At 50.4% G+C, this 26,919-nt stretch overlaps 2 protein-coding genes across 2 annotated transcripts in view; one reads left to right on the top strand and one right to left on the bottom strand.

The window, feature by feature from the left end:
• The window catches only part of nup98 (nucleoporin 98 and 96 precursor), a 32,513-nt gene extending 18,978 nt beyond the window's left edge, over nucleotides 1-13,535 (bottom strand). Inside the window, exons 1-8 of the mRNA XM_042334148.1 lie at nucleotides 13,510-13,535; nucleotides 9,323-9,426; nucleotides 8,987-9,091; nucleotides 8,181-8,357; nucleotides 6,452-6,594; nucleotides 5,631-5,738; nucleotides 4,745-4,928; nucleotides 1,622-1,687 (exon numbers count right to left, since the gene is read on the bottom strand). Coding sequence (XP_042190082.1) covers nucleotides 1,622-1,687; nucleotides 4,745-4,928; nucleotides 5,631-5,738; nucleotides 6,452-6,594; nucleotides 8,181-8,357; nucleotides 8,987-9,091; nucleotides 9,323-9,398 — 859 coding nt within the window. The 5' untranslated portion in view covers nucleotides 9,399-9,426; nucleotides 13,510-13,535. The remainder of the gene's footprint in view (nucleotides 1-1,621; nucleotides 1,688-4,744; nucleotides 4,929-5,630; nucleotides 5,739-6,451; nucleotides 6,595-8,180; nucleotides 8,358-8,986; nucleotides 9,092-9,322; nucleotides 9,427-13,509) is intronic.
• A 3,294-nt stretch (nucleotides 13,536-16,829) lies between these two features.
• Nucleotides 16,830-26,919, top strand: part of pgap2 (post-GPI attachment to proteins 2) — an 11,194-nt gene continuing 1,104 nt past the window's right edge. The window contains exons 1-6 of the mRNA XM_042333994.1: nucleotides 16,830-16,963; nucleotides 17,581-17,633; nucleotides 18,515-18,680; nucleotides 20,081-20,336; nucleotides 21,555-21,661; nucleotides 24,547-24,589. Coding sequence (XP_042189928.1) covers nucleotides 17,629-17,633; nucleotides 18,515-18,680; nucleotides 20,081-20,336; nucleotides 21,555-21,661; nucleotides 24,547-24,589 — 577 coding nt within the window. The 5' untranslated portion in view covers nucleotides 16,830-16,963; nucleotides 17,581-17,628. The remainder of the gene's footprint in view (nucleotides 16,964-17,580; nucleotides 17,634-18,514; nucleotides 18,681-20,080; nucleotides 20,337-21,554; nucleotides 21,662-24,546; nucleotides 24,590-26,919) is intronic.

The following is a 26,919-nucleotide window of genomic DNA, read 5'->3' as shown; positions in this document are numbered from 1 at the left end:
CCTGGGTTTGATTTCCGGGCAGGGCGAAACTCCACAAAATATACAATTAAATCACTTCACAATGGTATCCTGTGAAGCGCTTTGAGCACGGAAACAGCCCTGGTCAAAGTGGCTAACGATATTCTGAACATCTGCAACCAGAGCTTTCTATGCCTCCTTGTACTCCTCGATTTCTCTGCTGCCTTCGACACTGTCGACCATTCCACCCTCTTACACTGTCTTTTCTCTCATCTCAATCTTCGCAGACCTGCCCTCGCCTGGCTCGAATCCTACATATTCCACTACCTCCACTTTGTTGCCACGAACGGCTTCTCCTCCAGCCCCCGCACCGTCACATATGGGGTACCTCAGGGCTCTGTTCTTAGCCCTCTCCTTTTCAATATCTACCTGCTCCCTACTGGTGACATCATCAGCAGACATGGGATCATCTTCCACACGGATACGGATGGCACCCAACTCCAGCTCTCTGCCTCTACCCTTGATTCCAGGTGGGGCAGAGCGAGGGGAGAGGAGATGGGGAGGAGTAAGGATAGTGGGGAAGAAAGCATGGGAGACGAGGTGGTGGGGGGGGGTGCATGGGGAGGGGGAAGGCAGTGCAGGATGTGGGGTGGAGGGAACAGAGAAGAGTCATGTTTGTGGAGTCCTGTAGCTTCTGTAGCACTCGCCTCGCAAGCGAGAGACCGGGATTTGATTCCTGGCAAGTTTCCGTACTCCATATGCCTGATAATAATCCCTCAAGAAGAAAAAATAATGCAATAATAATTTACTCAAACCACGATTGTTTGTGGGATACTGCTGTGCACAAATTGCTGCCGCGTTTCACCCACAAATATCCAGTCAATTCACTTTACAGTATATTCTGTGAAGTGCTTTCAGATGTCTAGAAGATGAGAAAAGCGCTATATAAATGCAAGGATTATTATTATTATTATTGAGAGTGGGGCGACAGGACTGAGCTGAACCAAAAAACAGAAGACTCTCCCGCTCTCTGATGCCCAGGTCACTCTTCACTGTTCAACCTCTACCTGAACAAGTTGAGACAGAAAGCTTTAACATGTCATCCGAAGGACGATGCTTCTGTCACTCTTTCACCCCAGGAATGTGAGCTCAAAGCCCCACCTCCCCCAGCTTGGAACAGTCACTCAGAGGCAAGTGAGCGACTTAACTCAGTGGGTAGGGCCTTCTCAATCCTTCCTAAATTCACAGCCATCGCCAGCAACAACAACAACAGATTACATTTACACAGTGTATTTCACGTGGGGTGTGGGGGGAGGACAGGGAGGAGGGAGATGAGGTGGTGGGGGGGTTGGCTCACGAAGGTCACCGAAGGCTTGATCAGTGAGGAGGGTCTTGAGACGTGCGATGAAGGAGGTAAGGGAGGGAGGCAGCAAGGCGGAGGAAGTGTGGGATGGAATTTCAGAGGGTGGGTGCAGAGAGGCTGAAGGCCCAACTGCCAATGGTGGTGCAGGCTGGACGGGGGACATTTAGTAGGCTGGCGTCTGTTGAGCAGAGGGAGCGGACAGGTTGATAGGGGTTAGCAGGTCACAGAGGTAGGGAGGAGCAAGGCCGTGGAGGCCGCTCCCCACAAGTCACAGTTAGCGCCGCTTATCGTTGTCCCTACCTGTTTTTTGCAGAGTGGCCGCACACCCAGTTCCCACCACGCCCAATTTCGAAAGCAGCCCCGTGTCTGATGAGAGGAAGTCACTCATGAAATTTGGTTAAAATATTAATAATAATAATCCTTGCATTTGATATAGAGCCTTATGACACCGTTGAGACGTCCCAAAGCGCTTCACGGGATACACTGTAACTATGCATTATGTGGGCAAAATGCGGAAGACAGTCACATCAAGGATCGAGTGACCCAATTATTATTTTTTTGGAGGGATTATTAGCCCCCTGGATAGTGACTCACTAATCGCCTAACAACCGGGTTCCTACTTACTGTTAGGTAAAGGAGCGGTGTGCGGAGTAAGGAAACTTGCCTAAGGTTTCGCCCCGACCGGGAATCAAACCCAGGTCCTCTCGCTTGTGAGGCGAGTGCTCTAACCACAAAGCTACGAGGACTCGAAGTCCACGACAAGCAGCCAAGCTAGCTGGACGTGAAGTCCGGAGTAATGCGCACTCCTTCTGGGAACGGAGCTCAGCTCTTCAGTAAATAAAATCTCTTGCTCACAACCACCAACAATAACTTGCATTTACACAGCATCCCTCATGCAGGGTAGCATCTCAGACCACTTGACAGTGGTGGAGCATGACACTGATCCGGGGGGAGGTGACCGTAAGCGCAATCAAAGAAGAAGGTCTTCAGGCGCGATCTGAAGTTGAAGGAGGGGGCAAGGCAGGATTGAGGAAGAGTTTTGGGATGTAGTGGCTGAAAGTGTGGCCACCCACGGTGGCACGGAAGGGATGAGGGACAAGCAGGTGGCTGGAGCCAGGTGAGGCAGAGGATAGTGGGTTGAGGAGTATGCCGGTCTCAGAGGTAGGGAGGTGCTGGAGCGTGAAGAGATTTGAAGCTGAGTGTGAGGATCTTGAAATCGATCGGTTTGGTGATAGGGGGCCAGTGGAATCTGGCTAGAACTGGTGTGATGGGGAGGGGGTGGACAGAGTGGGCGAGTACGTGGATATATATCTACGTGCTGCGAGGCAGGAGCCGGCTCAGGTCCGACGAGGGAGGGGTTAGGCGAGGTGCTAATCTCAGCCACAGAGGACGTCTCAAGGCACTGGACAGCAGGGATTTGGACTTGAGCTGGGATCAGGAGGGCAGGTTTGGTAGGTTAGGAGGGTGACCAAAGTCGCGGTCGAAGAGGAGGGTCTTGGGACACGTCGCCTTGGAGTGAAGAGAAAGCATGGGGTTTAATGGGTCTCTAAACATAGCGCCTCCACATCCACCCCCATTGCTCTTTCTGCACTTACCCACAAATCATTTGGGAACGAACGTGGGTTTGGAGTGGTCTCTCTCTCTGTGTTGACAATGACATAGTAACATGCACTTTCACTCTCTCTCTCATAGTGAGGATTATGTAATATAATAATAATCCTGGCATTTGATATCGCACCTTATCACGTCTTCGAGACATCTTAAAGCGAAATAGTTTGCATGAGAGAGAGCAAGAGAGCACATGTGAGAGAGCGAGAGAATGCGAGAATGAGAGAGCGACAGAGTGAGCACGAGAGAGAGACAAGTTAGAGCTGAAGAGCAGCTGCCAACTGATTACCCACTGCCATAGATCACAGTAGAGCTGGAGAGCACCAGCTGCCAGCTGTTTACCCACTGCCATAGATCACGGCGCCAACTACACACAGGCTAAACCAGAAGTATGAGGGCAAAAGAATCAAGCTGACTGACATTCACTGTAACAGTCACAGAACTCCACATAGCCTCTGCTGGCGTGTCCCAAAGGCATGTTATCTCTAGCTCCTGCCCACAGGCAGCGATGTCAGAGGCCGTGAGGGAACAGTAACCCTCTCTCAGGCTCCACTGATGTCAAGCGCTCACTGAGAGAGAACGTTTGGGGGGAGTGGGGTCAGCCAGGTGTCTGACACATGCGGAAACCCATCACCGTACTTTATAGAGTCTCCAAACCAAGCTGAGAATTCCATGCATCCCACCTACACATGGAAATCCCAGAGATAAGATTGTCGGAATGGAATGCACCCTCTCTCCCTAGAGGGAAGCATCCTGCTTACCTAATTCCAGAAGGTATTAGGCACAGGTTGGCAAGAGTCAAGGCTTGGGGACCCCAGAGGGTGGGTTGGGGTATTGCTGGGAGTTGAACCATTTGAAACCGCACAATATAAATCTGAAAGGAAGCTTTACACAAGCCAGCAGACAGGACCTCACTAAAGCATCCACAGTGTGAGGGAGAAACCAGCATAATCCTAATATAATAATCCTTGCATTTGATATAGTGTCTTATCACAGCTTTGAGATGTCTCAAAGCATTTCACAGAATATACTGTAAAGTGAATTGACTTTACAATTGAAGCCAGGATTATTCTCTTTGGAGCAGAGAAGATTAAGAGGAGATTTAATAGAGGCGTTCAAAATTATGAGGGGATTCAATAGGGCGAACAGGGAGAAACTAGTGGGTGGGTTGGTAACCAGAGGACACAGATTTAAAATAGTTGGCAAAAGAACCAGAGAGGAAATTTTTTCACACAGCGATATGTTCGGATCTGGAATCCATTGCCTGAAAGGTTGGTGGAAACCGATTCGATAACAACTTTCAAGAGAGAAGTAGATAGATATTTGGGGAGCACACATTTGCAGGGCTATGAGAAGAGTGGGGGAGTGGGATTAATTTGGATAACGCTTTCAAAAAGCCAGCATGGACACGATGGGGCAAATCGCCGCCTCCTGTTTTGTAAATTCTGTGGTTTTCTGACTGTGTATTTTGTGGGGGAAAAAACGTGGCAGCCAATTGCACGCAGCAGTGTCCCACTAACGGGCATTGACTGAGTAACCAATTTTTTTTTTTTTTTTTTTTTTAAAGTTATTTTTGAAGGGATTACCCCCGGAAAAGCGATCCGCCAATCAATTAACAACCGGGTTTCTACTTACTGCTAGGTAAACAGAAGCCCTGCCCAGGAATCAAACCCAAGTCCTCTCGCTTGCAAGGCAAGCGCTCTAACCATTAAGCTACAGGACCCTAGCCACTCGCTGTGATGGGGATGTCACTCACAGTGTGAGAGAGAAGCCAGGTTACCCTGGCCTCTGGCCTGAGATGGGGATCCCACTCACTTGCTCCGAAGCCGGCTTTGTTCTGCCCAAAGTTGAAGCCTCCACTTGTGTTGGGGGGAGTAGCTCCGAACAGGCTGGCCCCAGCGCTGGAGGTGGCTGTGGAGGCCCCGAACAGCCCGCCCGCCCCAACCAGGGGCGTCTGCGGGCCCTTGCGGCCTGCCGTGTAGTCCTCCAGGCGCAGCTCCTGAAAAAAATCACCCAACAGTCAACAACAACACATTACATTTACACAGCGCCTTTCATGTCAGGACGTCTCAAAGCACTGGACAGTCAGGGATTTGGATTCGAGCTGGGGGCTGGGATCAGGAGGGGTGGAGGGCAGGGACGGTGCAGATAGGAGGGTGACCGAAGGCATGGTTAAAGAGGAGGATTTTGAGATGGGCCATGGAGGATGAAAGAGAGAGAGAGCGAGGAGAAGGGCATGTGTGATGGGAGTTCCAAAGAATGAGGGTACAGAGGCTGAAGGGCCGACTGTAGAAGGCGAAATGGGCGGGTGGGGGATGTGGAGCAGGCCGGAGCCTGCAATGTCGACCATACAAGAGCACTACATACAGGGCAAGGCCTCTGAAGCACACTGACCCATCCACCACACCTGCAGTGGGGGGGTGGGGAAAGAATCTCAGACTTTCCTGCAAGCAGTTCAGCGTTTTTGCATATAGCATGGCACCTTGCAAAAAGTCATCTCTAATTTATTGGAGGGCAGGAAAATGATCATCGCCAGGACACAGGGTCTCCTTCCAAGTCACAGGATCATTAAGCCCCACCGGAACAGGCAGCCGAGAGCTCACATTAATGCGTTTCTGGCTCAGGTGCCTCTGACTTTGCAGCGGTGAAGGGAGTATTCCCAACTCGCATGGAGTCCACACCGCTAGGTTTTTCCTCTCACCTCCAAAGACTTGGTCTCGTACTCCTTCATAGCGGTGATGCACTGGTGTTTGGTGCTGATGCTGGTGCTCACCCCAGACTTCACCATAGTATCTGTCCCCGTTGGGGGCTGTGGGAACACAATAATACTATAACGATCCTTGCATTTGATACAGTGCCTTATCACAATGTCTCAAAGGGTTTCACAGAATATACAGTAAAATGTTATTTTGTGTGGGAAAAGCGGTAGCCAATTGCGCAACAGTCGCACAAACTGCTGTGGATTGAGTGACCAAATTATTATTTTTTATTAAGATTTTTGTTTTGAAGGGATTACCACCCCCCCGGTATGCGATCCGCTAATCGACTAACAACCAGTTCCTACTTACTGCTAGGTAAACAGGCGTGTGGAGTAAGGAAACTTGCCTAATATTTTGCCCTACCGGGAATCAAACCTAGGTCCTCTCGCTCGCAACTGTAACCACTACACGACAGGATTTTAGGTGCTGAAAAAAAGACACCTTCTCCTTCGCAATAGTGCCATGGGAATTGGTTTAATGGCTCAGTTGAAGGATGGTCTCTGACAACACAGAGCTCCGCACAAACAAAAATTTGAATGAGACTGAGACCAGAACATACACCAGACTTCTCCCAGCCACTCCTCATTTCCACTAACCACATGGCAATGGGTGGGATTGGGGAGACAAGACAGTCACTGAGACACTCAACAACAACATATATTTTAGCATCCTGGGAGCGTTTAACAGTGGTGAAGCTGAGCTGGGGAGAAGTGGGAGGCATGGTTGAAGGACATCTTCAGGACCATGTGAAGTCTATACTCACGTTGAATTTAATAGTGGTTCCATTGGGAGCAGTAGGGGTGAAGGATGTTCCCCCGAACAGCGTCCCCGACGTTCCTCCGAAGGGGTTGGAGGCCGTACTCGTCGTCCCAAACAAGCCTCCACCGCTGGTGCTGGTTCCGAAGGCTGAAGACAGTAAAGATCACTCTCTGCCCAAACCCAAGCTCTTCTCCACGGCACCATATACCAGTGAGGTTCAACAAGAGGCCACACAATCCGCCCAGCTTGTTCCATCGGTTCATGAGATCACAGCACATCTGTTCCCTCCCTTTCTTCCCACCCTGAAATTTCCTTACACCCAAAGTATCTGTCAATCTCCCTTATGCTGGCCATAATCTCACCATCCTAATTCTAACACTTTATCCCCTTGAGTCAGATCCTCCACCATTGAGGTTCAGAAAGTCCCAGCCAGAAACAACAACAAATGATATTTACACAGCGCCTTTCACGTCGGGAGACGTCCAAAGGCTCTGGACAATCAAGGATTTGCACCAGAGCTGGCAGTTGCAATCAGGAGGGTGGAGGGCAGGGGTAGGAGGTTAAGCAAAGGTGCGTTCGAATAGTTGACAGGGAGCCAGTAATGCAACAGGGCGTGCTCGCTGGTCAATGCCTCGGCTCATTCTCTGCATTCAAGAGCCACTCCCGCATAGAGCTTGCTCCATCAGCGCTCCAATCCCCCGCTAGTGAGCCGGTAGTTAAAATGGCCGACTTCTAGGTCATCAGATCACTGGTGACAGCACTTTCTGGGCACAGGAAGTGATGTAGGCAGCTAACCAATGTATCAGAAATCGGCCATTTTGGCTTCCCATGAGCCAGGTGCCATAGTGCCTATGGAGCTGACAGGAGGACATTACTAAAGGGAGGTGGCCAACCCAGTGTCAGAGGAGGATAATTCCCTGTGCCAGGAGCTGTGCTCTTGCTTCAGTCAACTTTAGTTGGTCCATGGCTATGGTATTTAGGATTAGTAAGACCTGATTTACTGAAAGTAAAACTTTTCCCATTAATTCATTGATTTGCAAAAAGCAATACCAACACTACCAATTACATTTCACAGTGCCTTTCACGTTGGGAGGACATCCCAAGGCGCTGGACAGTCAGGGATTTGGACCCGAGCTGGGAGTTGGGATCAGGAAGGGTCGAAGACAGGGAAGGTTGGGGTAGGATGGTGGCTGAAGAGGGGGGTCTTGAGACGCACCTTGATGGAGGCAAGGAAGGGAAGTAGGCAAAGGGACAGTGGGACGGAATTCCAAATGTTGGGGGCAGAGAGGCTGAAGGCACGACCGTACCAAAAAACACACCTAGACAAACAAATCTTCCACTCTTACAGCGCCCATTAACACCAAATCATTAAAAGTGCTTCATAGCTAAATCACTGGCTAGCAACTATTTTCATTATTATTTGTAGGCAAAAGTGGCAGCCAATTTTAACCACAGCACAGTGCCACAAACAGCCACGAAGTGAACCACTCATTCATCGTGATATCTAACGCCCACCTCAACAGGCAGTTGAGACATCAGTTTAACATCTCATCTGGAGGAAGGCACCTCTGGCAAGGCGCAACCCCCACCCAATCACTGTATTGGATTGTAAGCCTGACTGAGCTCTAAGTTGCACAATGAAGTTAATCACCCACAACCTTTGAGCCAGAGATGAGCGTGTTTCACCGACACCTCACTACCCCTGGCTAATCGCTGGTAAGTCATTGGCTTACTTCCAAAGCTTCCTGCGGGCTTGTTCTGGGTGAAGGCATTGTTCGGCTGTGTGGAGAAGAGACCGCCGGTGTTGGTAGCCCCGAACAAGCTGCTGGAGGTTGGGGTGCCAAAACCGAAGCCAGCATTGGTGGAGGAGGTCGCTGGCTGACCGAAACTGCTGGAGCCGAACAGCCCACCTGTGGGACAACAGGCAAAGGACACAGTAAGTTATAGGCGGCTCGTGTCACTCCACAGCGATATGAACAGCTACTGGCCATGACCTTACTTCACATGTCCCTGTCCATCTCCAATCTCTGTGGCACAGAATGTGGGAACCCCAAGACTACACCCAGCATCATTGAAATGTCTCAAAGTGCTTCGCAGAATATACTGTAAAGTGTAGTGACTGTGGATTTTGTGGGCGAAACATGGCAGCCAATTGCTCATAGTAGTGTCCACAAACAGTCACGGATTGAGTGACCAAAATTTTTTTTTAATAAAAGGATTATTAGCTCCGGAAAAGCAATTTGCCAATCAACTAACAACCGGGTTCCTATTTATTGCTAGATAAAACAGAGACAAGTGGAGCGAGGAAACTTGCCTAAGGTTTCGTCATGCCTGGAAATCGAACCCGGGTTCTCTCATTTGCGAGGCGAGCGCTCTAATCAATACGCAACTTGAGTAATTGCGATTATGTGTGTGTGTACAATTAAAAGGTATTTTATGCTTTTGAACTCCTCACACTTCATAGAAGGACATCACATCCATCTTCCTAGTTACAAAGTTAGTAATAGTGTATAAACAGGAAGCAGAGCCCTCCCCGGACCTGGTTTGCTCTGCGTGGCACCAAATAGCCCTCCCGCGGCATTGCTGGTGGCACCGAAGCCGGCTGGTGTTGGGCCGAATCCACCAAACCCTGAGGCACCGGTATCTGAAACACAGTCACACGTTTAGGCCGTTAGGTCACCCGACCACTCGTTGCCCTGCGCCCACATTCTCCACTCCCTCCCATCCCAATCCCCCACCCACCTCAACCCAAACCCCCTCCCTCTCCGCAACCCCCCACCTCCGACTTTCCCCCATCCCAACCCCCTCCTCTGCCCTGTTCCCCCCCCATCCCCCACACTGTCCCCGCCCACTCCACTCACCCCCTCACACTTACTTTGCCCGAAGGCGGAGCCGGTGAAGCCACTGGTGTTGCCGAAGGTGGGGGCACCGAACTGCGATTTATTGAACATCTTTTCACATCAGCGAGAATACACGAGGCTGGGGAGCAGAGAGCAGCAGCATGTTAACACCCTGCAACCTGTACCTCCCTCTCCTGCCCAGCACCAACTCACCCCCCTCCCCACCCCTGAACTGCGCACACCATTCCATGGCTAACATCATTTACAGCATAGAAGGCGGATATTCGGCCCATTGTGCGAGTTCTGGCTGGCTCTTCGAAGAGTAATCCTTTCTGTTCCCCCAGACTTTTGCCGTTTGCTGCTTTTTAGTTCATCAACAACTTGTATGTATATAGTGCCCTTTACGCGGTGTAGCATCGCAATGGTGAAGTCTGACAACAAGCCGAGGGAGAGCGGTGGCGACCGTAACCACGTTGGTGTGATGGAGGTACAGAGTGTCGTGCACGTGAGTATCGGGCGTGGAGTTCTGAATTAGTTGAATTTTGTGTATGGTTGAGCTGGGGAGCTGAACAGGGCATTGGAATAGTCCAGCCGGGAAGTGACAAAGTGTGGGCGAGTTACTTTTTAAAAGCTAACATGGATTCTGCTCAAACCCACTCCTAGCACAACATTCCAGATCCAAACAAAAAAATTCTCTTTACTGCCCCATTTTCCTGTTTGCCAACTATCAAACTGAAACTAGTGGATTCAGTTCTGTTCTGATCTAAATGACATGGTTCTTCCTTGTCACTGTGGTGTGTTGTGACTTACATAGCTATGAGATAAACAACAATGTGCATTTTATACAGCGCCCTTCATGCTGGGCAGCATCTCGGAATGCTCAACAGTAACAGAGCCTAACGCTGAGCCGGGGGGAGGTGAACGTAGGCACGATCAGAGGAAGATCTTCGGGCGTGATCTGAAGACGTGAAGGAGGAGGCAAGGCAGAGGGACTCAGGGAGCGTTCTAGAGTTTCAGGGTGGAGTAGCTGAAAGCACAGCTGCTGATGGTGGAGCGGAGAGGACGAGGGACACGCAGGAGGCTAGAGCCAGCTGAGTGAAGGTGGCTGGTAGTGCAGTGATGGTGAGAAAGCTAGCTTCTTTACACTGCTGGATAGAGAACATGTCACAAAGAACCAAACCAAATTATTTGTGCCTGCAAGGTTCCATGACACCTACTCCACTTGCCTTTAAAGCCCTCCATGGACTTGCTCCTCCTTACTTGTGACCTGCTAACCCAGTGGACCTGTCTACTCCCTCCGCTCAGCGGGCTCCGGCCTGCTCCATGTCCCCCACCTGGCCCGCTCCACCTTCAGCCTCTCCGTTCCTACACTTTGGAAATCCATCCCTCAGTGCCTTACTCTCACCCCCATCAAGGGAGGAGGGGAACCTGATTGAGGTTTTCAAAATAATAAAGGGATTCGATAGGGTAGATACAGAGGTCCTATTTCCTCTGGTGGGGGAATCCAGAACGACGGGGGGCACCATCTAAAAATTAGAGCTAGGTCGTTTAGGAGTGGAATCAGGAAGCATTTTTCCACCCACAGGGTAGTGAAAATCTGGAACTCTTTCCCCCCAAAAGGTTGTGGACGCTGGATCCACTCACATCTTAGAAATTTACAGTGCAGAAGGTCATTCAGTCCATCAACTCTGCTTAGAGCAAGATGTTGATTCAATCCCCATTCCTCTTCAACCTTCTCTCTCATATACTCGCCCATTTCCCCCTTGAAACCTACAATGGACTCTGCCTCCACCACCTTACTTGGCAGAACATTCCTCATCCCAACAACCGTGTGAAAAATAATTTTCTTTAAAAACTCTCCTTTCGACTTCTTGTGACTTGTTATGTGAACCACCTCGACAACCATCCAAATTCCCAAAAGTCACCGACAGAGATAGGGTGGGGGAGGGGGACACGGAGAGCAAGCCATTCATCCACATGCTTGCTGTTAATTTTTTTTTGGTCAGCCAGGTGTCTGACACATGCAGAAACCCATCACCATGATTAAGAGTCAAACCAAGCTGAAATTCCTACACATGGTAATTCCAGTCATAAGATTGTTGGAATGCACATTTTCTCCCTGCTTACCAATTCCAGAAAGCATTAGGCCAGGTTGGCAAGAGCTAAGGCTTGGGGGCCCCAGAGTCTAGTTGGAGGAACTGCTGGAGTTCACCCAGCTATAAGACCATATAGTTTGCCGTTGATATTGCAAGCTTTCCCGCTGCTTGTCCAGCTAGAACCACCCTACCCATTGGGGTTTGGCTTGCAGGGTTAACAGGAGCTGAGTGGGATGACTCCCTGCCCCCCAGTGAGTGATCTGCCCTTTCAAGTCCTGCCATCAGCTAGGCTGGCTGTCATCAGTAGTGCCGTGGAATTCTGTAGACCCCTTGCTCAGGAAGCGGACGAACGAGCCTTCACAGGGGGCCGGCTCGATTCCGACATTCCATTGCCAGGCATGTCACCTTGGAGCAAAGGAGACCTTGGGTATTTGCTGTGAAACAAGCTTATCACATCGTTGAGACATCTCAAAGTTCTTCACAGGATATACTGTCAAGTGGATTGACTGTGTATCTTGTGGGTGAAACACGGCAACAAGTTAAACGATCCAGTCTGAGGTGCGGAGGCACTGGCGAGAGCCAATCAAGAGGGCCAATCAGGTCTTGATGACATTCAGCTGTAGAAAGTTGGCTCTCATCCAGGACTTGATGTCTGACAGACAGTCTGTTAGGACTACAATTGCCCTGGAATCAAGGCTGGAGGCAGAGAGATAGAGTTGGGTATCATCCGTGTACATGTGGAAGTTGACCCCATGTCAATAAATGTCAATCTATTACTTGAGCTAGTAATAAATAACAACAATAACAAGAAACCCTATCTCTAATGCAGCTTTACCACATCAAAGTCTCAAAGTGTGGTGTTTTCCAACACCTTGGGACGTCCTCCCTTCGTGAAAGACGCTATACAAATGTAATGTTGTTTGTTGTTTTCACAATGTTTTCTGTAAAGTGTAGCAACTTATCAAGCAATTGAGCAGCCCTAACAGCACAGTCAGAAAGTTAACAATTTATCGGTGGGATTATGGGCCAGGACTCCGGAGCAAACTCCTTTCTCTTTTCCGATGGTGCTGCAGGATGTAGCTTCCATCTGAACCATGGTTTAATAATAATAATCCTTGCATTTGATATAGCGCCTTATATCGTTGAGATATCTCAATGCGCTTCACAGAATATCCTGTAAAGTGAATTGTGGGCGAAACATTGGCAGCCAATTGGATAGTTTTCCCACTAATCAACTAACAACGCGATTTCTACTTACCGCTGGGTAAACAGAGGCGTGCAGAGTAAGGAAACTTGCCTAAGGGAATCTAACCCGGGGGTCCTCTTGATTGCGAGGCGAGCGCTCTAACTAATAAGCAAAGGACTCCATTAATTTAATGCCTCATCTTAAGGGACAACACCCCAGCCCTGCTAAACAACTACTCTGGGGCTAAACGCCCCACAACACAGAGAGGCACGAGCACTACCAAGTTTGCGATTTTTAAGCAATTGGTGAACGAAGGAGATGCGCGAGAATCTGGTTCGGCTGATTCCGGTCAGTTTGTTGAAGGTCTCAAAGCACTTTGCGGGATTTCACTGCACCGCTTAGTGACTGTGTGTTTGTCCAGGTCCAGCACCGAGCAGTGTTGTTGGGAAAAGAGAAGGGAGTTTTTCTCTCCCAGGGTCCTGGCTGATAACGTCCCGCAACATTTCACCCACAAAATACACAGTCACTCCACAGCATATTCATGAAGCGCTTTAAGATATTTCAACGATTTGATAAGGCACTGTATCAAATGTAAGTACTATTACTATAATAAAGTCGCTCTCTCGCCTCATGGCTGTTTGCAGGGACGTTGCGGCGTGTCAACTGGCCGCCCCCCAAACACAGTCACTACACTTTACAGTAATTCCTGCGAAGCGCTTTGAGACATCTCAACGACGCGATGAACCTCGAATCCGATGTGCCATCAGTATTAATAATAATAATAATTATTATTATAATAAGTCAGGCGTGTTGTCAGTGTGTGTGTGTGTGTATGTGTGTGGTCGGGGGCCGCCTGACCACCTACGGTACCCTGCCACAGGCTGTGTTGGTCCCGAGGCTGTGCTGCGCGGTGCGGCCTAGCGCCTCAGGCTTCACTCACCAGCCGCGGACTGTAGTGTGGAGAAGGCGGGAGTGGAGGGGGTGGGGAGGGGGGGAAGGCGAGCCTCCTGGCGGCCGCTGACTGCTTGCTCTCTGATTGCTCTGCGTGTCTATCTCAGGCCTCGATCGCCGTGTGTGTGTCTGTCGCTGCCGCCGCCGCCGCCACCCAGGCCTCACAACTCAGCCTCACGCCTGGCGCCGCTTCGCTCTGATTGGCCCGCGGCCCCGTCAATTCACGCGCTCCGGCACTTCCATTGGTCGACCTCGACGTCGATCACTGCGCGAAGGTGGTTCCCGCGTGGGTCGTGGACAGCTGCGTCACCCGATTGGCCGTCGGTCAGCGCGTCCCGCCCCGTCCGCGCCGCCATTGGTCAGCTATTGCTCACGGCAATCACACAAACGGCCGGACGGTTGACGTCGTAAATCCTCGGTCAGAGGGCGGGGTGTGAGGGAAGGCTATTGGTCAGATTACCCGTCAATCAGGAAAACTCTCAACGTGATTGACGGATACAAAGGGACTGAGCTGATTGGTTAAGAGCACAGTGTACCCGCCCCCCTTCCTCGCCGGGTGACCACATGACAGACACCACCACAGTAACAGTTAATCGATCGTTAACAGTAATAATCAATAAGAGTAATAATCGATAATAATAATCCTTACATTTGATGCTGTGTGAGTGGGTGTATGTGAGTGAGTGTGTGGGTGGTGTGGGTCAGCGTTGCTGCGTGTGTTACTTTGTGTGAGTGAGTGTATGTGAGTGTGTTACTGTGTGAGTGTTACTGAGTGAGTGATGCTATGTGAGTGTGATGCTGCTGTGTGTTACTGTGTGTGTTACTGAGTGAGTGATGCTATGTGAGTGTGATGCTGCTGTGTGTTACTCTGTGTGTTACTGAGTGAGTGATGCTATGTGAGTGTGATGCTGCTGTGTGTTACTGTGTGAGTGTTACTGAGTGAGTGATGCTATGTGAGTGTGATGCTGCTGTGTGTTACTGTGTGTGTTACTGAGTGAGTGATGCTATGTGAGTGTGATGCTGCTGTGTGTGTTACTGTGTGAGTGTTACTGAGTGAGTGATGCTATGTGAGTGTGATGCTGCTGTGTGTTACTCTGTGTGTTACTGAGTGAGTGATGCTATGTGAGTGTGATGCTGCTGTGTGTTACTGTGTGTTACTGAGTGAGTGATGCTATGTGAGTGTGATGCTGCTGTGTGTGTAACTGTGTGTTACTGAGTGAGTGATGCTATGTGAGTGTGATGCTGCTGTGTGTGTTACTGAGTGAGTGATGCTATGTGAGTGTGATGCTGTGTGTTACTGTGTGAGTGTTACTGAGTGAGTGATGCTATGTGAGTGTGATGCTGCTGTGTGTGTAACTGTGTTACTGAGTGAGTGATGCTATGTGAGTGTGATGCTGCTGTGTGTGTTACTGTGTGGGTGTTGGTGTGTGACTATGTTGGGGTGTTGGTGTGTGATTGTATGTTGGTGTGTGTGTTTGTGACTGTATGTTGGGGTGTGTGTATGTTGGTGTGTGTGTGAGGGTGTTGGTGTGTGTGTGTGAGGGTGTTGGTGTGTGTGAGGTTGTTGGTGTGTGTGTGAGGGTGTTGGTGTGTGTATGTGTGTGAGGGTGTTGGTTTGTGACTGTATGTTGGGGTGTGTGTGTGAGGGTGTGTGTGACTGTATGTTGGGGTGTGTGTGTGACTGTATGTTGGGGTGTGTGTGTGTGAGGGTGTTGGTGTGTGTGTGACTGTATATTGGGGTGTGTGTGTGTGAGGGTGTTGGTGTGTGACTGTATGTTGGTGTGTGTGTGTGTGTGTGACTGTATGTTAGTGTGTGACTGTATGTTGGTGTGTGTGTGACTATGTTGGTGTGTGTGTGACTGTACGTTGGTGTGTGACTGTATGTTGGTGTGTGTGTGACTGTATGTTGGTGTGTGTGTGACTGTGTTGGTGTGTGTGTGTGACTGTATGTTGGTGTGTGTGTGACTGTATGTTGGTGTGTGTGTGACTGTATGTTGGTGTGTGTGTGACTGTTGGTGTGTGTGTGTGACTGTATGTTGGGGTGTGTGTGTGTGTGTGACTGTATGTTGGTGTGTGTGTGTGTGTGACTATGTTGGGTGTGTGTGTGTGACTGTGTTGGTGTGTGTGTGACTGTGTTGGTGTGTGTGTGACTGTATGTTGGTGTGTGTGTGTGACTGTATGTTGGTGTGTGTGTGTGACTGTGTTGGTGTGTGTGTTTGTGAGTGTGTTGGTGTGTGACTGTATGTTGGGTGTGTGTGACTGTATGTTGGGGTGTGTGTGTGTGTGTGTGACTGTATGTTGGGTGTGTGTGTGTGTCACTGTATGTTGGTGTGTGTGTGTGACTGTGTTGGTGTGTGTGTGACTGTGTTGGTGTGTGTGTGACTGTATGTTGGTGTGTGTGTGTGACTGTGTTGGTGTGTGTGTGACTGTATGTTGGTGTGTGTGTGACTGTATGTTGGTGTGTGTGTGTGACTGTGTTTGTGTGTGTGACTGTGTTGGTGTGTGTATGTGACTGTGTTGGTGTGTGTGTGTGTGACTGTGTTGGTGTGTGTGTTGACTGTATGTTGGTGTGTGTGTGTGACTGTGTTGGTGTGTGTGTGTGACTGTGTTGGTGTGTGTGTGACTGTATGTTGGTGTGTGTGTGTGACTGTGTTGGTGTGTGTGTGACTGTATGTTGGTGTGTGTGTGACTGTGTTGGTGTGTGTGTGACTGTATGTTGGTGTGTGTGTGACTGTGTTGGTGTGTGTGTGACTGTGTTGGTGTGTGTGTGTGTGTGACTGTATGTTGGTGTGTGTGTGTGACTGTGTTGGTGTGTGTGTGTGACTGTATGTTGGTGGTGTGTGTGACTGTGTGGTGTGTGTGTGACTGTATGTTGGTGTGTGTGTGTGACTGTGTTGATGTGTGTGTGTGACTGTATGTTGGTGTGTGTGTGTGACTGTATGTTGGGGTGTGTGTGTGTGTGACTGTATGTTGGTGTGTGTGTGTGTGTGTGACTGTATGTTGGGTGTGTGTGTGTGACTGTGTTGGTGTGTGTGTGACTGTGTTGGTGTGTGTGTGACTGTATGTTGGTGTGTGTGTGTGACTGTGTTGATGTGTGTGTGTGACTGTATGTTGGTGTGTGTGTGTGACTGTGTTGGTGTGTGTGTGTGACTGTATGTTGGTGTGTGTGTGTGACTGTGTTGGTGTGTGTGTGACTGTATGTTGGTGTGTGTGTGTGACTGTATGTTGGTGTGTGTGTGTGACTGTGTTGGTGTGTGTGTGTGACTGTGTTGGTGTGTGTGTGTGACTGTGTTGGTGTGTGTGTGTGACTGTGTTGGTGTGTGTGTGTGACTGTATGTTGGTGTGTGTGTGACTCGCTCACCCGCTGCCGCTCCGGCAGTGCTTCACCTCGGCTCCGCCCCCAAACTCGAGGCCCAGGCTTCAGTCTCACCGACTAGGCCGCGGTACCTTTCATTCCCTTTACTTTTTATTATTATTATTATTACCATTTCTGTTATTTAATTTAAAATAATTCTCCCTCCGCTCTGGAGAAGCCGCTGTTGGTTTATAGTTTATTATTATGATGATGATCATTATTTTAAAAACTTTCATTGAAAAAGCGATATTTATTTTTTTGAATTGTTTTGGGGGCGAAAAAAAATCTGCTGTTGGGTTTTTCTTTGTATCGCAATGATATTACATTATAATTCCGTTCATTAGAATTGTATATATCTTTTAACGCGCCCGCGAGGGTAAAAGCCTCGCGTCGGGGAGCGCAGGGCCCGGGCCGCGTCCCCGCGGGACGTCCCGAAGCGCTTCGCGGGGTCCGCGAATTATTACTACTATTATTATTACTATTATTATTACTATGACGCTGCCAAGCGAACGGACCTGTGTTATTTTTGCCGGGCGAAGCGCGGCAACCACCGGCGCGCGGCGGCGGCGTCCCCACCAGCAGCCGCGGGTTGAAGTGACCCACTTATTATTATTATTATTATTATTTTTCCAGCAGAGGGGGATTGCTACCCCCAGAAAGCGATCGGCCAATCGACTAACAACCGGGTCCCTTACTCACTGCTAGGTAAACAGAGGTGCGGGCGCGCGTGCGAGCGCACGCGCACGTGAATGAATGAAGTAAGTAAGTAAGGAAATTTGCCCCCCCCCCCCCCAACGTTTCGTTTCGCCCCCCGCCCCGCCCCGCCCGGGAATCCAACCCAGGTCCTCTCGCTTGCGAGGCGAGCGCTCCAACCACCGAGCTACAGGGTCTCCTCTTCCTTCGGTGCATTACATTTGTGTGCGTTTGGGCAAACGCCGTTTCGACCTGAGCCAATGAGCCGGGTGAGCCCGGAGGTGGGTGGGTGGGTGGTGGGGTTGGGGTGGGGGGTGTGGGTGGGGGTGGGTGGGGGAGGGAATATGGCTTATTAAAGAGTTTTAAAAAAATGAGGACAGGTTGCACAAACTTGGTCTCTGTTCCCTTGAGTTTAGACGGTTGAGGGGCGATCTGATTGAGGTGTTTAAAATGATAAAGGGATTCGATGGGGCGGCTACACAGAAACTATTTCCTCTGGTGGGGGGGGAATCCAGAACAAGTGGGGCATCAACTTAAAATTAGAGCCAAGCCGTTTAGGAGTGAAATCAGGAGGCAGTTTTTCACCCAAAGGGCAGTGGAAATCTGGAACTCTCTCCCTCCCCCGAAAGGCTGTGGATGGATGCTGGAACCATTCAAATTTTCAAGACTGGATAGATGTTTGTTAGTTCAGGGTATCGAGGGATATGGGGCAAAGGCGGGTAATTGGAGCTGAGGTACAGATCAGCCGTGATCTAATAGAATGGCGGAACAGGCTCGAGGGGCTGAATGGTCTGCTCGTGTTCCTATATCCACCCCCCCCTCCACCTCCCGCGCCCCGGACTCAGGAGGTTGTGGGTTTAAGTCCCCCCATACCGCCACGTGGTGTATGTGTGTGTGAATGTGCATGGCTGTGCTGTAACTGAGTGTAATCTGTTGTCACGTGCAGAATGCTGCCAGTTTATCAGCCACTGGACAGAGACCCCAGCCTGCTCCGGCTCAGGTTCACCAGCTTCGCTGTGGGCACCGTCATGTGCCCTCTCTTTGGCTTTCTCTTCTGCGTCATCTGGTCCTTGCTCTTTCACTTCGAGTCCACCACGGGCACGCACTGCAGGGTAAGCTGTCTCCAGAGACCTCCCAGATCAGCAACAACACAAATTAAACACACAGTAAAGCTCCCTCTACACTGTTTGTCCACACTTCAAGGTCAGGGTTAGAGAAATAGTAAAGCTCCCTCTACACGGTCCGTCCACACTCCCAGGTCAGGGTTAGAGACACAGTAAAGCTCTCTCTACACTGTCCGTCCACACTCCCAGGTCAGCGTTAGAGACACAGTAAAGCTCCCTCCAGTGTACCGAACCTCCACTTTGTCTCCACTAGCGACTTCTCCTCCAGCCCCCACACCATCGCGTGGCATCCCTCAGGGCTCTGTCCTTGGTCCCCTCCTTTTCAACATTTACATACTTCCTCTTGGTGACATCATCCGTAGACATGAGGTTAACTTCCTCATGTGTACCTAACTCTGTCTCCAACCTCGACTCCAGGACCACTGCTGTCCTTACAGATTGCCTGTCGGACATCAAGTTCCGGATGACGGCTAACTTCCTCTAGTTGAATGTCACCAAGACCAAGGCCCTCCTGCTTGGCTCCCATCAGCGCCTCCAAACCTAGGGCGCTGATCCTTTGTGGATGCACTCTACGCCTCATGGAGTCAATACGGAACCTCAGCGTCCTGTTCGACCCTCAGCTGTCCTTCATCCCCCACATCTGTGCTCCGCCTTTCCCACCTCTGCAACATTGCCCGGCTCTGCCATAGTCTCTCACCGCAGGCCGCCCTCAAACACACATTCATCACATCCAGGTTTGACTACACAAACTCCCTGCTTGTCAGCTCCCCCAACTCTTCCCTTCACAGGATGCAGATTATCCAGAACTCTGCAGCCCATGCCCTCTTCTGCACCAAACTCTGCAACTCTCTGCCCTTCATCCTCTCCCGGCTCCATTGGCACCCCATCACTCAGAGGCTGTAGTTCAAGATCCTGGTCCTCACCTTCAAAGCCCTCCACGGCCTTGCTCCTCCCTCCTCTGTGACCTCCTAACCCCCTACAAACCTGTCCGCTCCCTCCGCTCAGCGGGTTCCGGCCTGCTTCACCTTCCCGGCCTTGCTCGCCCCACCATTGGCCTTCAACCTCTCTGCCCCACCCTCTGGAACTCCATCCCACAGTCCCTCTCTCCCTTATCACTCCGCCTCGCCCCCTCCCTAACCTCCTTCAAGACCCGTCTCAAGACCCTCCTCTTCAACCCTGCCTATGGTCACCCTCCTTCCCCTACCCTCCCCACCCTCCAACCCTCCTGATCCCGACCACCAGCTCAGGTACGAATTTCTAACTGTCCAGCGCCTTGGGGCATCGTCCTGATCTGAAAGGCGTTATACAAATGTAATTTGTTGTTGTTCACACTCCCAGGTCAGGGTTAGAGACACAGTAAAGCTCCCTCTACACTGTTTCTGCTGCAGGTCCCCAACTACTTGCCGTCAATCAGTGCTGCGATTGGTGGCGAGACCCCTCAGCGCTATGTGTGGCGGCTGTGTGTGGGGCTGCACTCAGCCCCGCGGTTCCTGGTGGCTGTTGCGTACTGGAACCATTACCGTCGCTGTTCCCCGAGCGGCATAAGTCACTACCCGGTGCTGTGTCTCCTGACACTGATTCTCAACCTGACCGAGAACTCCTCTCTCCTCCTCCTCACCTTCATCTCATCCAGCGAGAACCACTGTGAGTACCTCCACCGCCTCTACATTGTCACTATACCTCCCCAAACACACCATTACTGTACCTCTCCCTCCCCCAAACACACCATTACTGTACCTCTCCCTCCCCCAAACACACCATTACTGTACCTCTCCCTCCCCCAAACACACCATTACTGTACCTCTCCCTCCCCCAAACACACCATTACTGTACCTCTCCCTCCCCCAAACACACCATTACTGTACCTCTCCCTCCCCCAAACACACCATTACTGTACCTCTCCCTCCCCCAAACACACCATTACTGTACCTCTCCCTCCCCAACACACCATTACTGTACCTCTCCCTCCCCCAAACACACCATTACTGTACCTCTCCCTTCCCCACAAACACCATTACTGTACCTCTCCCTTCCCCACAAACACCATCACTATATCTCTCCCTCCCCCACACCATCACTGTACCTCTCCCCCCTCCCCACACACCATCACTGAACCTCCCCACACACATGCACCATCCCAGTACCTCTCCCCCTCCCCCACACACTCACTGTACCCCTCCTCCCCCCCCGACACACTGTTTGCGTGCGTGGCTGCGTGTGTGTGTCTGTGTGAGCATGCAAGGCTATAGTGTGAGCAACATGGCAATGTCATCTACACATGATTGCGAATTACACATAAATCTACTTCTCCCCTCTCCAGCTGTGACTCCAGGTCCGCCAATGTTCCATCAGCTTGTCTGACAAGACGGAAGCCACACTCATTGTCTCCTGTCAGCGTCTTCTATCTTGCGAGTCTGACCTCCTCAAACCCTCCCGGCCTATCCACCAGTTCCAGCCAAACTCCCTTATTATCAAACAGATTGATTTCAAAATCCTCACACTCGTCTTAAAATCCCTTCATGCCCTGACACCCCCTACCTCTCTGACCTACCTACTCCCCAATCCACTACCTGCTGCCTCCGCTCGCCTCCGGCTTCCTGCTTGTCCCTCGTGTCCATCATCGGTGGACGTGCCTTCAGCCACTATGCCTCAAAACTCTGGAACTCTCTTCCCTTATCCCTCCACCTTGTCCCTCCTTTCCCATCTTCAGGTCTCACTTGAAGACCTTTTCAACCGTGCCTACAGTCACCTTCCCCCTGTTTGTTATTGTGCTCCGCCACTGTCAAGCGCTCTGGGACACTACCACTGTACAAATATGTTGAGCGTGCTGGCTGGCTGATGATGTCTTCTCTCCCCACACAGGGGCTCACGAGAAAGCGTTCATCCTATTTATGGCGTCAGCACTTCTACACATGTTGTTGACCTGCAGAATCTGGTGTGTGAGCAGGAGAAACACAGTAAGTCCTGAGGTAAATCAGCGTTTCATTACTGTACAGTCATCTAGTGTCCATCCAGCCTCTGCTCCTCTCTCCCCCCCACCTCCACTCTCCAGTATGTGTATCAGCCTGGCTCAGTGCGTAGCACTCATAGTCCTGTAGTGTAGTGGTTAGCGCGTTCGCCTCGCAAGCAAGAGAAACTTAGGAAGATAGGAACAGGAGTAGGTCATTCAGCCCCTCGAGCTCCATTAGATCATGGCTGATTTGTACCTCAACTCCAATTAACCACCCTTGCCCCAAATCCCTTGACACCCTTACCTAACAAACATTTAATCTATCCACCACGGTCTTGACACCAGCATCAACAGCCTTTTGGGGGAGAGAGTTCCAGATTTCCACTGCTCTTTGGGTGAAAAAACTGCCTCCTGATTTCGCTCCGAAATGACCCTAGCTCTAATATTCTGGATTCCCCCACCAGAGGAAATATTTTCTCTGTAGCTACACTATCGAATCCCGGGCAGGGCGAAACCTTAGGCAAGTTTCCTTACAGCACACGCCTCTGTTTACCTAGCAGTAAGTAGGAACCGGGTTGTTAGTCGATTGGGAGCTCGCTTTCCGGGGATAATAATACCTCAAAAAAAAATGTGGTCACTCAATCCATAACATTTTGTGGGACACTGCTGGGTGCAATTAGCTGCTGCATTTCGCCCACTAAATATACAGTCAATTCACTTAATCCTGTGAAGCGCTTTGAGACATCTCAAAGACGTGATAAGGTGCTATATCAAATGCAAGGATTATTATAAACTGCCCCCCAACAGTGTTTAACACAATCACAAACAAGGTGGGGCTGGAGCTGGGGGGGGGGCGGAGGAGTGGGTAGGGGTTGAGTTCAGACATAGTGTGTGGAGCTAGGGGGGAGGAGTGGGGGTCAATTCAGACAGTGTTTGCGGCTGGAGCAGAGTTAATGCATGGCCCGGATTGAATGCTGGTTAGGGCTGAAGGCGTTAAAACTGTGTGTGTGTGTGTATGTGTGTGTGCGTGTGTGCTGTCATCGTTGCACTGTCTGTCACGCATGTGATGGTAGTGGGTGGCGAGCGGACTGGATGGGTGTTTCTCACACCTCACATGAAGTTAGTGTTCGAGCTTCACACGTTAGTCAGCTCGCCTGCACTTACAATAAATCAGGTGGCTCTCAGCTGTCCTGCCCTCTGTGGCCACCAGAGGGAGCCATTCAGCCATCTCCCACCCCACCATCTCCCACCCCACCATCTCCCACCTCACCATCTCCCACCCTACCATCCCACCATGTCCTACCATCCCCACCCCACCATCTCCCACCCCACCATCTCCCACCCTACCATCTCCCACCATGTACTACCATCCCCACCTCACCATCTCCCACCCCACCATCTCCCACCATGTCCTACCATCCCCACCTCACCATCTCCCACCCCACCATCTCCCACCATGTCCTACCATCCCCACCTCACCATCTCCCACCATGTCCTACCATCTCCCACCATGTCCTACCATCCCCACCTCACCATCTCCCACCCCACCATCTCCCACCATGTCCTACCATCCCCACCTCACCATCTCCCACCCCACCATCTCCCACCATGTCCTACCATCCCCACCTCACCATCTCCCACCGCACCATCTCCCACCATGTCCTACCATCCCCACCTCACCATCTCCCACCCCACCATCTCCCACCATGTCCTACCATCCCCAGCTCACCATCTCCTACCCCACCATACCCTTTAGCCTATTTCATCTCATCCTCCTCCCCCAACTGACACCACCGTCCTGTAGTGTAGTGGTTAGAGCACTCGCCTCGCAAGCGAGAGGACCTGGGTTCGATTCCCGGGCAGGGCGAAATCTTAGGCAAGTTTCCTTACTCCACACCCCTCTGTTTACTTAGAACCCGGTTGTAGATCGATTGACCGATCGCTTTTTTGGGAGTAATAATCCCTCCCTCTCCGAACCCCCCCAAAAACAATATGGTCACTTGACTGACAGTCACTACACCTTACAATATATTCTGTGAAGGCACTTTGAGACGTCTTGAAGACATCAAATGCAAGAATTATTATACAGTACATGAGTAAGTGGAGACATGACATATAGTTTTGAGGTTGTTGGTCGAATATCGGATCACTTTTCCGGGGTAATAATCCCCTCAAAAAAAATCATAATAATAATTTGATCACTCAATCCATGATTGTTTGTGGGACACTCCTGTGCGCAATTGGCTGCCACATTTTGCCCACAAAATATACAATCAATTCACTTTACAGTGTATTCTGTGAAGCGCTTTGAGACGTCTCAAAGACGTGATAAGACACTGTATCAAATGCAAGGAGTATTATTATTATTCACAGCTCTGTTATTGTAGCATGCGACTATCAGGATGGTAGAAGGTGAACTAGATGGACCTTGGTCTGTTTTTGTTTATTGATTCCTGTGTTCCTAGAACCTCAGAAAATTCATCTTTGCTCAGAGTCTCTCGCTTGGGACCACCCCTCCCTTTGTCATCCCTTTGAAACCTTTTACATTGAAACATGTCTTGTTGTGGTACCCCCATCACACTAGTCCTTGTCAGGCTCTACTGACTCCCAATCATTAAACGGATCGATTTCAAGATCCTCTCACTCATTTTTAGATCCCTTCATGCCTTCACACCTCCCTACCTCTCTGATCTGCTTACCCCCACTCCACCACCACAGCCTCTGCTTGGCTGGCTCCGGCCTCTTGTTTGTCCCTCGTCCCCTCCTCTTCACCATCGGTGTCCGTGCCTTCAGGTACTACACCCCGAAACTCTGGAATTCTCTCCCTCAATCCCTCTGCCTTGCCGCCTGCCGCCCCAACTTCAAATCCCGCCTAAAGACCTTCTTTTTTGATTGTGCTTACAGTCATCAGACTCCACCACTGTCAAGCACTCCAGGACGCTACCACGCATGAATTGCGCTATATAAATGCAAGTTGCTATTTTCCTACATATATTAGTGACCTCAATCTAGATATAGGAGTTGCCACGCACTCGGTCTGACACTGCACAATATCTACAATCTGCACTTTATGTGCAATTGCAACGCTGTTTATACCCCGCCTGGGCTGCTGCGCGGACTGGATAAGGGGAGTGGAAGTGTCGGCAGGCTGGGGCGAGAGGGGAAATGCGGGCGGTGGGCTGCGGAGGGGAAGTGTCGGCAGGGCTGGGGGGGGAGAGGGAAGGTGCTGGCAGGGCTGGGGGGAGGGGATGGACCAGCAGGGCTTAGGGGTGAGGGGAAGTGTGGGCGGGGGCCTTTGGCGGTGGGGGGAGGTGCCGGTGGAGAATGGTTTCCGTCGCTCTTCGCACTTCCTCTGTGGTTCATGACTGTATATAATCTGCTCAGCGTTCAACCGCTTAGACCAACCTCCGCCTGCTCCCTCAGCTCCCAGCACAGTACAGGTCTAACCCCATTCCCCTGCTCTCTCCCCATCGTGCCTGTGCTTGTGCTCCCTCCCCCACTGAAGCTCTCTACTCTAATCCTATTTCCTGCTCTTTCCCCATCGTGTCTGTGCTGGTGCTCACTTCTCCACTGAAGCTCGTTCCTCTAATCCCATTTCTTGCTCTTTCTCCATGGTGTCTGTGCTGGTTCTCACTCTTCCCCCAATATGAGAATGTGTTGTTGAGCTGGGGAGAGAGTAGGGAATGGGATTAGAGTCGAGTAGAGCAGAGCATACAGTTGGTGGCTGAGCCTGGGAGTCAGTGGGGGCTGTTAGTGCAGATGGTTGAGGTTATGGAGCAACGATTGGTTTTGCTTCTCTTTTTCTCTCCTTCCTTGTTTGCAAGGCAAGAGTCTCCAGCTATAATGGGCCCTTGTGGTTTCCTCAGACAACAGTGAGCGCAAAAGCCATCAGGCGTCATAGAGCACGGCAGCCTGGCTGCTGAGTGTGCTCGGAGGTTGAAGATGAAGAGACGGTGCTTCCAGGCATAAGAGGAGCTTTCCTGGGGACAAAGTGCAGGAATAATTTACATTGACTCATCGTATTTATAATATAATAATATTCCTTGCATTTGATAAAGCACCTTATCACATCGTTGAAAGATCTCAAAGCTCTTCACAGAATACGTTGTAAAGTATAATGACTGTGTATTTTGTGGGTGAAATGCAGCAGCCAATTACACACAGAAGGGTCCCACAAACAGTCGTGCATTAAGTGACTAAATGGTTATTTTTTTAAAGAGATTATCAGCCCCAGAAAAGTGATCCACCGATCGACTGACAACCAAGTTCTTACTTACTGCTAGGTAAACAGAGGCATGTGGAGTGAGGAAACTTGCTCAACGTTTTGCCCTGTCCAGGAATCAAACCCATGCCCTCTTGCTTGCGAGGTGAGAGCTCTAACCACTATTTATTTCACGTAGGAGAGAGAAATCTCACAGCTTCGCACTGAGTATATCCTGCGAAGAGCTTTGAGACGTCTCGAAGACATGATCAGGCCTATATCAAATGTAAGGATTCCTGTGCTGGGGGGAGCTGCTCTGTCATCACAGTGTCATTGTGCTGACAGTGTTGATGTGGCTGTTACTGTGGCCGTTGACTCAGTCATGAAGACATTACAAACTTATAAGCAAGTCAGCACAACTCGGTGAGCACTAAGCCCGGCGTGGGGACTTTAAACTGCTTTCGTCATGGGGATTTTAAACTGCTCCCGTTGTGGACTTTAAACTGCTCTCAGGATCACGTGCAGACAGTTCAGGGTGGGGCCAGGCCTGGGGTGAGTTATGGAGTCTTGTAGCTTAGTGGTTAGAGCACTCGACTCACAAGCGAGAGGACATAGGTTTGATTCCCAGGCAGGGCGAAACATTAGGCGCGTTCCTTACTCTACAAGCCTCTGTCGTAAGTAGAGTAATAAAATCCCTTCAAAAAAATAAATAAGAATAACTTGTTCACGCAATCTACGATTGTTTGTGGGACACTGCTTGCGCAACTGGTTGCTGCGTTTCGCCCACAAACTATACAGTCAATTCACTTTACAGTATGTCCTGTGAAGCGCTTTGAGACATCTCAATGACATGATAAGTCGCTATAACAAATAATAATAATCTTTGCATTTGATATAAAGTGGTTTGACTGTGTATTTTGTGGGCGAAATGTAGAAGCCAATTGCGCATTATTATTATTAATGTCTCCTGTGAAATACAGTGTCACTCCCCACCCACCAAGCATGGTTGCCCCCAGCGCTGCTCTGGAGTGCCGGCCTGCACTGTGATCTAAGCCCCCATCCCGAGCCAGAGAGAA

This window comes from Callorhinchus milii, unplaced genomic scaffold, assembly GCF_018977255.1.
Source record: "Callorhinchus milii isolate IMCB2004 unplaced genomic scaffold, IMCB_Cmil_1.0 Scaffold4, whole genome shotgun sequence".
Classification (NCBI taxonomy): Eukaryota; Metazoa; Chordata; class Chondrichthyes; order Chimaeriformes; family Callorhinchidae; genus Callorhinchus; species Callorhinchus milii.
This window is presented reverse-complemented; position numbering and strand designations above follow the sequence as displayed.